This window comes from Misgurnus anguillicaudatus, chromosome 7, assembly GCF_027580225.2.
Source record: "Misgurnus anguillicaudatus chromosome 7, ASM2758022v2, whole genome shotgun sequence".
In the NCBI taxonomy this organism is placed as follows: Eukaryota; Metazoa; Chordata; class Actinopteri; order Cypriniformes; family Cobitidae; genus Misgurnus; species Misgurnus anguillicaudatus.
Genome location: NC_073343.2, coordinates 38,333,486 through 38,343,164, shown reverse-complemented (window position 1 = coordinate 38,343,164; position 9,679 = coordinate 38,333,486). Strand labels below are relative to the sequence as shown.

At 38.9% G+C, this 9,679-nt stretch overlaps 1 protein-coding gene across 2 annotated transcripts; it reads right to left on the bottom strand.

Annotated features, from left to right (window-relative positions):
- On the bottom strand, window positions 1-9,631 carry slc5a6b (solute carrier family 5 member 6). 2 transcript variants are annotated; one of them, XM_055171990.2, is made up of 16 exons: window positions 9,231-9,628; window positions 8,055-8,494; window positions 7,827-7,892; window positions 7,700-7,751; window positions 7,535-7,602; window positions 7,282-7,436; window positions 3,708-3,848; window positions 3,504-3,624; window positions 3,302-3,390; window positions 2,668-2,777; window positions 2,435-2,505; window positions 1,140-1,226; window positions 867-1,057; window positions 674-780; window positions 473-594; window positions 1-366 (listed from the first exon to the last, which is right to left on the bottom strand). In XM_055171990.2, exons 2-16 carry the CDS (start codon window positions 8,400-8,402, stop codon window positions 247-249), a joined length of 1,848 nt encoding a protein of 615 aa, XP_055027965.2. In that variant the 5' UTR covers window positions 8,403-8,494; window positions 9,231-9,628; the 3' UTR covers window positions 1-246. The 2 variants fall into 2 exon arrangements, 1 of the variants encoding a protein (XP_055027965.2); XR_008635746.2 differs by lacking the exon at window positions 1-366 and having other exon boundaries at window positions 552-594; window positions 871-1,057; window positions 9,231-9,631.
- Window positions 9,632-9,679: the final 48 nt, after the last annotated feature.

Sequence of the window (9,679 nt, the reverse complement as noted above, 5' to 3'; positions counted from 1 at the left end):
TGTCCTTGACCCCTTTATTGAAAAAGTGACAAATAAAACATTCTTGTTTCTAATCGTAACAGGCATCTTGTGTATGTTGTAGAAATATTGTTCATTGGTTTTATATACAGCAGCCGCAAATACAAAATGATATGAATGCATAATACACAGTATATCGTGAAAAATTTACAAACAAAATATTTACAACATCTAGTGCAAGTTTGCAGGTGAATCCGAACACCGCTGTGAGATTCTTGTTGTTTTGTTCTACACCGATGTCTCGTGCTCCACGTATGATGTCGGGTGAGACGGCAAAAATGTTTGTCTCACTTCTGTTGTACCTGATTCCTCCTTTACATTGCCGTTAACTTCTTCAAGTCCATCGACCTGTTTGAAGCCGTTTTACAATGAATAAAACCACACATACATGCATTTTATACCTTTCTATGATCTACCTTAGTTTTTTCTAAGTAAAACCTTTCTATGATCTTACCTTGCGTTCAGGAGTCGATCTACAGCAAGCGCTCGGCTTCAGAAGCTTCAGCAGAAATAATTTTGTGTTGGCCACCACGGGATAAACTGTGCCGGCGGTGACATCATCTACTTTAGTCGGGCCTTGCAATGAAATAATATGCATGTCAATTTACTCTCCTGTGTCTCATTAGGAATAAATGCTGTCAGGATCATAGTGTACCTGTCATGAAGCTAAAAATGAGTCCAATGAGTATCACGACGGAGGAGTTGAGCGCACTGTACCACATGTATGAGAGAGAGTAGAGCCCATGCAGCCCTAAAGGTCCACTGATAAACAAACAAACAAACATTTTAATCCTTTACCTTAAAACACACAACAACATAAAATGTTCGAGTATAAAGATTCAACTCACCTACTTTGATCCTGAGCAGAATCTATGGTGGCAGTCGCAGATGTGATGGTGATGTTCTCATAAACACCCAGTCCTGTATTAGTAGAGTTTAGTAGATGACCTTCAACAGGGATGGACATCCGAGTCAAAAATCCACCAATGCCAATCCAAAAAGCCATGACCAGACCTGCGGCGAGTCCTGTTATAGCTCCCTGAGAGTCAGAAGTAAAGAAATCAGAGATGTCAGAAGGTTTAAATCTATACACATACAGTAGATGAATGGATAGTACTTACAATGCTATTAGCACACGGGAAGAAGATTCCAAGACAGAAGAGTCCGAGCAGAGGCCCCCCAACCATCCCAAAAATACTGAGAGCTGCCTTTCAAATATACAAGAGAGATTAATACAAAATCACAGCAATCATCATCATCATCTGTCTGTACTGTAACACTGTTCTCAGATCAGGAAAGGAGGCAGGAACTGACATAACTTTTAAAGGGGACATTTCACAAGACTTTTTCAAGATGTACATAAATCTTTTGTGTCCCCAGAGTACGTATGTGAAGTTTTAGCTCAAAAAAACAAATAAATGTATTATGGTTGGATAGTGCAGATTAAGGGGCGGTATTATCCCGTTCTGACATCACAAGGGGCGCCAAACTTCAATGAACTACTTTTCACATGCTTGCAGAGAATGGTTTACCAAAACTAAGTTACTGTGTTGATCTTTTTTTACATTTTCCAGGTTGATAGAAGCACTGGGGCTCAATTATAGTACTTAAATATGGAAAAAGTCAAATTTTCATGATATGTCCCCTTTAACATTTACGGTACATTCACATGGGACCTCAGCATTAACTCTTCTCATTCACATTGAATGGGTGACGTCATGCATTGCCGAACTGAACTGTGGATCCGTCGGCATTGTGTCACTGCCATTGCTCATGGCAGAAGTTGAACATTTCTTAACTTTTCAAGCACTAACGTGTGCGACAGCCAATCAGATCGTCTTATGCAAATAACCCAGTGCAGAGCCAGCCAATTACATTTATGCAAGACCGGAGAACAGTGTAAAAAAGCTGTATTTACTTAAAAATATAGTGCATCATTTTTGCATCCACTTTTTTAAGTAAGTTTTACTTGAAATTTTAAGCAATTGCATAAATTGCATAAGTAAATGCATGCAAAAATGATGCACTTTATTTTTAAGTAAATCCAGCCTTTATTTTTTCAGTGTGTTTTGTGGCCACTGTGATTGGCTGTCTACCTCGATTCAAACACACCCTCTGTCAAGCTACGCTGATTCCCCAACTAAATTAAAGTAGGCAGCAGCTGCCTCACAGTCGACTGCCACATATAAACACAAAAAACAACATCAAACGATGTATTAGTAATTTTTATTATCTAAACAACCTTCAGTCGTATAAATCGACTTTAATCTCAAATGATTAGAAATATAAAAATAATTATCGTATATTGTCGTTCCATCCCAAAATGACAAAGATATGAATTTTGGTTAATATCACCACATACAGTTAAATGAATCAATTACAGATATAAAGTTTATCAATGCAAAAACTAGCTTACCTGTAAAACAGAACTGTTCATCATATGGACCGCATAGGCCATAGCAAGACATATGATCCCATATGATAAAGCTAAATGAGAAGAAAGTCAGACATTATAAAACATGCAAAGCTTAATTTATACATGCCGTAATCGACTGAGAAAATGTCTGATGATCATTCATCAGTGAGAATACAGAAACTAGAAAATATAATGTGGTTATATGGAAATAAACCAACAGGATTACGTCTCACCCAGAATCTTGGATACCAGAGTAGCTTTGGCTTCGGTCATAGAGTAATGGGGTTTAATGAGATCCACCATTGTCACGGTGGCCAACGAATTAAACGCTGAGGATATTGTACTTAGATTCAGATGGGAACAACAATGATGACGTTTGTAAGTCACATTTTATCAATCAGTTTCTGTCTACACAGCAATTCCTTTCAAAACATAATTTAAAGCAGTTTTCAATCACGTCCAGCTCATATTTCAACCCAAAAATCAAACAGACATTTTTGTATTTTTATTTTTTATCACTGTGATATTCATGCCAATTACGCAACCTTTATAATATTGTTTTCCTGTTGAATTACAATAAATAATTACAACATATTAATTACTATCATACTTTAAAGATACTTCAAATACTTTATACTACAGATAAAACATTAATATTACTTTATTGATAATTGGGTAGTATGTAAAAAAATGCACCATGAAGTTAAAACAATTTGGTTTTGCAAAGTCAATTCAACATACTATTTTAAGTTTTGACCTATCAATAGTTAACATAACTTATAAAAAAAAGTCAATTTTATCAAATTTTGAGGTGAAATATGACCCAGACCTGTTTTTAAATGCTTTAATTTGATTGGTGGCTGCTACCTTAGAGATGCACTAAACAAACATGCCACAAACAATCCAGGCAGTCCAGGGAACTTTTGCAACATGTCCATAACAAAGTAAAGGACCATCTGGAGTGCAAAACACAAACCAGAATCAGATTCGAATGAGTTGGACTCGACTAAAACACTGATCAAATTGCATGTAATACTAAATTGTATATGTAATATAATACTGTACTAACCTGATCTTTAGACTTGACGTGAGGCTTTGATTCATCATCGTAACAAGCATACATGACCAGTCCCATTAAACAACTGAGCGTTAAAGCCACCTGAAGACAAGGAAACACCATATAGCACGACCTGCAAGACACACATTGTATATTGTGACAACCAGGCACACAAAAAAAAACTTTGGTTCTGTGTGCTGATGAAGTGACGCTTACATCACAGCTTCTTTTTCTGTGCGAGAACTGAGGTAGCGTTGAACCTGCGCCTGATTCACTCCATACAGAGAAAGCATCAGGAACACTCCTCCAACCCCTAACGTCCAAAACGTGTGTCTCACTGTTGGGTCTGGATTAAAACTGAATCAACAGGGTCATTAAACATCGATCCATATGACATCAGTCAAAACAGGAATGGGTCCTTATAACGGTAACATTTTGAGATTCCCCTTACAAAAATGAAACATGTTTTTTGCAGAAACATGATTGCACTACTTGAGTATTTTAAGAACATTTTCCAAGCATCTGTGCTTTATCAGAGTGTTTGTCTTGGGAAAAAAATTACTTTAGTAAAAAATGTTCACTACGTTCTAAAGCATAGAATCATACTTTGTATTTCTTTTACAATGCATTTTAAAATTGATTTAATACCCAAGTACAAAAGTACTTTTTACTTAAATAAAAGTAAAAAAAAAACTAGATGTTTAATGTCCAAAATATTAACCAAAAACTTTAAATTATGAAATGTAGTAGAGTAAAAATTATGATAATATGCTTTGAAATGCATGTTTTCCAAAGAAAAACACGGATAAAATACGAATACTTAAAATTTACTTTTATGTAGAAAGTAAAAATACTTAAGTCGTGTCCGCCTCTGTTTTTTGTTGTAACCATATTGTCTACTACAAAATCTTGCTTTACGGCAGACCTACAATCCAATCAGAGCCAGCTTTGCTGCAGTAGGATAAATTATATATGACAGTGGTAATGGACAATTCCGCTTCCAACCTGTAGGGGGAGCAAAGAGCAAAAACTCTTTAGTGCGAATTGAGCGTTAACATTTTGAGTTTACCCGCTTCATTTGCGTGTGAAAGCTGCATGTGAAATTCTAGTCATCGAAACATTCATGCGGAAATTCGCATCATGGGAGGGGCTTCTGCGACTCCACTCGCATCCTGTAATCACGTCACTACTAGAGCAAGCTCCTGATTGGTTAACGCGCCATCTTTTTCGTCAAAGTTCAAATTTTTCATCTTATGCGTTCTCAACGCCTCATTCGCGCCGCGAGACCTCCAGATACGTGTCAATGTGTCTTCACATTGACTTAACATTGAAATCACTAGCGCTTGACGCCTCTACCACGGCTGTTTACCACAGCATTACCATAGCTTCACACCAGCCGTGTTTGAGGGATAAAAAAATCGCGTCTACCGCGCCTAGTTTGACGTTTGAAGAGTTTGAGTTTACTCGCTTCATTTGCGAGTGAAAGTCGCGTGTGAAATTCTAGTCATCGAGACATTCACGCAGAAATTTGCGTCATGGGAGGGGCTTCTGTGACTCCACTCGCATCCTGGAATCACGTCACTACTAGATCAAGATCCTGATTGGTTAACGCGCCGCGTTTTTCCGCCAAAGTTCAAATTTTTCAACTCGTGCGTTTGCCGCGTCAATTCGCGCGTATGAGGCGGAATTGCGTCTACCGCGCCGTGCTAAACCCCTCATTCCAGGCGCGTGTCAATGCGTCTTCACATTGACTTAACATTGAAATCACTCACGCTTGACGCCTCTGCCACGGCGGTTTACCACAGCATTACCGTGGGTTCATACCAGCCGCGGCTAGTTTGCTGCTTGAACAGTGTGGGTTTACTCGCTCCATTCGCGCATGAAATTCTAGTCATCGAGACATTCACACGCAAATTTGCTTCATGGGCGGGGCTTCTGCGACTCGGCTTGCTTCTTGTAATCACGTCATTACTAGAGCAAGCTCCTGATTGGTTAACCCGGCGCGTTTTTCTGCCAAAGTTCAATTTTTTCAACGCTGTGGCAACTCTCAATTCGCGCCATTCACACGAACTAGATGCACGAATGAGCCGGAATCGCGGCTAATGCGCCACGCTAATAGTGTTGTAGTCAAGACCACCTAAACAAAGACTAAGTCATGACCAAGACAGACCGAGACAAGACCAAGACTTTAAAGGGTCGAGACCAAGTCAAGATCGAGACCAAGACAGGCCGAGACCAAGTCAAGACCAAGACCAGTGCAAGTCACTGTATTAAAACACTTATGATAAAATGTGGAATATGCATATGATTAGGCACTTCTTGTCTGTGTGTGTGCGTGCGTGCGTGCTTGTGTGTGTATGCCATCAGAGAAGTTGATAAAATAATCAAAGGCATTGCAGATATGTGGGAATTTATCTTCGTCTATAAGCAAATAAAAGTGAACAAACACTAAAGAGCTAAAATCAACTTAATCATTTATTCTGAACTGTCTTTCCATGGTATGTCATCCACTTAACACAATGTATGTGTTTTAAGTAATAAAATTAGAAAAATTGTCATTGTGAGAAACTTAAACAATGCTTAAACAATGCCAACATCGAGACCGGTCTCAAGAACTACAACACTACACGCTAAACGCCTCATTCGAGCAGCGAGACCTCCAGACGCGCGTCAATGCGTCTTCACATTGACTTAAAGGAATATTCCATTTTCTTAAAAGAAAAATCCAGATAATTTACTCACCACCATGTCATCCAAGATGTTGATGTCTTTCTTTGTTCAAATCCAGAAGAAATTATGTTTTTTGAAGAAAACACTGCAGAATTTCTCCAATTCCAATGGACCCCAACAGAACCCAACATCCAATACTCAACTCAACACCCAACAGCCTCCCTCAACGGAGTCCCAAAGGACCACAAACAATCCCAAACGAGGCACAAGGGTCCCACCCAGCAAAACGACTGTCATTTTTGACAAGAAAAACAAAAAATATACACTTTTAAACCACAACTTTTCGTCAAGGTCCGGTCCAGCGCGACCTAACGTAAATGCGTAGTGACGCAGGGAGGTCACGCTCCACATACATAAAACGCACATTTGCGGACCATTTTAAACAATAAACTGACACAAAGACATGAATTAGTATCAGTTGACATACAACAACGTCGGAACGGTCCTCTTTCAAGACGCTTGTAAACACTGGGGCGGAGTTTCGCGTTCTCTGTGACCTCTTGACGTCATGACGTATTGCGGTGACGTAGTGGAGTCAGCTGGCGCATCACGACCGGATCTACACGACGAGAAGTTGTGCTTTAAGAGTGTATATTTGTTTTTTTTATTGTCAAAAATGACAATCGTTTCGCTAGATAAGACCCTTATGCCTCGTTTGGGATTGTTTATAGTCCTTTGAAACTCCGTTGAAAAAAACTGTTAAGTGTTGAGTTAAGTATTAAATGTTGGGTTCTATTAAAGTCCATTAAAATTTGAAAAATTCTGCAATGTTTTCTTCAAAAAACATAATTTCTTCTCGACTGAACAAAGAAAGACATCAACATTTTGGATGACATGGTGGTGAGTAAATTATCTGGATTTTTCTTTTAAGAAAATGGACTAATCCTTTAACATTGAAATCACTCACGCTTGATGCCTCTACTGCAGCTGGTGTGAACGCAGCATTAGAAGATGATTAGCTGCTGCTGATGATGTTATCTCTACTGTATATGACGAGTGGGTGGAGGGGGTTAAACTTAGGCAAATTTAGTCATGTTGACTTTAAAGTGAACATACGTACTCGATCCCTGAGATACGACCGCCATCTCTGACTTTAACCCAGACATCAGACACACCGCCGGCCTGCTGTACGCCCACAATGATGACGGCCAGCTGACCGATGAACATCACCACCGTCTGAAACACATCAGTCCAGACCACTGCCTTCAGCCCACCCTGCCCGAGAGAAACACACATACATCACATACTGTACTATTTCACATACTTTGTGTGACTGAAAGTAAATGTATGTATGCGCATGACTGTTGTCTTACCAGTGCTGTATAAAGAGTGCACACTAATCCAGTGGCCAGAACTGTTCCCCATAAATGAAAACCTGTGACTAGAGACAAGCAGAGCGAGAATTTAATTGTGTTTATTTATTATTGATGTTACCACTGTATCTTCAAAACTTATTGTAATAATAATAATAATATTACCTGCATTCAGTGCAAGAGCAGGTGTGTAGATGCCGATACCCATATAAATGACCTGCAAAGAAAAACATATGCATTTATTTATTTATAAATATATTTCGTTATAGAGAACAAGCATAATAAAGCTTACCATCTGAAAAATAAACGTAACTGTGCCACACACACGAACGGCTTTGCTAAATCGTAGCTCCAAATACTGTGAATGAGAATTAAGCATCAATGACAAAATCATATGTTTATTTTCTGAATACGTGTTTGCTCATGCAACACTATGCTAGCTACTACAAAGTCTTTAAAATGTCCTGCTCTCTAGGTATATAAGGTCCCTTAATATGATGGCACAGTGAAAGGGATGTACCTGGTAGGCACTGTTGAGATGAAGCCTGTACAACAAAGGAATGAAAATGTGTGCTGGTATCAGGAGACCCAGAATATAAGAGCAGCCAATAAACCAGTACTGCGTGCCATTGGCGTAGATCTCGGCCGGTGTGCCAATGATGGCCACGGCCGACTGAAAGGTGGCCATGAGAGACAGAGAGAGAGGCAGGCACTTCATGTTGCGATCAGCCATTAAAAACTCCTGCGTGGTTCTCTGACGCCCTCCGGTGAAGGCGTAGTACAGCCCGATGGACATGGAGGCAACCAAAAGCAGAGCAAATATCACATAATCGATAATGCCAAAGTACTTGTGATCTGTGGGATCCATACTGACGCTCCTGGCATAAAGGTGACATTAGATTCTCCACTGTGTGATCCAAAGAAAGATCATAGTCATCTGTCTGAACTTCTCATGACAACCTGAAACATAAGACAAAGATCAATAAATATGTTTAGTCTGACCCATGGTCATTTTTGATCCTGAAATGTGATCCTGTCTGTGAAATCCAGGCTAAAGTCCCTATTTATGAGATTAGGAGGATCAATGTTTGATCTTTGCCATGATCTTAGTTAATATTAAAGATATCAAGGTTATTTTTTCACAGAATGTTCTTTGCACTGTGTAAAAAACAGTAATGACAAAAAAAATTATTTAAGATGTGTTTTCACTGACATAGTAGTTTAGACATTTATTTGTACTAAAACCATTGTAAACATAAATTAACTACATTCTCACTTTATTTGTTAAACTGGGGTAAATCAAATGGCAGTCAATTTGCAAAAAAAAACTCTTTTTTTACTTCTACTACAATAAAAACATAAGCGTGATGAAACATTACACTTCCGGCTAACACAGGGTTAACAGTGATTGGCAAGTGTATTCAAACGCACGAGAGGGCGGTTTCAACTTTACCCTGGATGTGTGCACGAGACCTTATTTCCTTTCGATTTATTATCACAGTCGCATTTTTTTTTAAATAATGTAACGATTGTTTTCCACCACATGACTCCGAAATGTCTACTTCCTTGTTGTACTAAACGGAAAGTTGCGGGCGCGCGCCCCGCTACAATTGTATCAGTTAATGATACGCAGACAGCAGCAGACACGTGCATTCTCACATTTATTTGTCATGAAAATTTAAGTTTTCCTACTTACAAGATTTATTCAGATATCAGTTGCCAGCTGCAGCTTCATACAACACCGTTAATGTCATCCGGGGTGCAGCCAATAATATCAACGTCCTCTAAATATTACACATTTGGCATCACGGCTAAGGTTATTTCTTCTTCTTGGTTTTTAACGGCGGCTGGCAACCAGCCTAACAGGTGTCCAAATGTTGCTAAACCACCTTCATGCAGATAAACGCTGCAGTTTTACACATAATAATGACTATTACATCCTACCTACCATAAACAAATGAACAAGATTTTTCTCTTTACCTATATCTGCTTAAGTCGTCTATAAAATTACATCTATTATAAATTTATAATGTGCTCATACGACAAATTATAACCACGTGAATGACATACGTACTCAAAAGCAGAGATTACCCTATCTGCGCTAATGATGCGCAGCGATAATACGCATGAGGGGAAAATTGCATG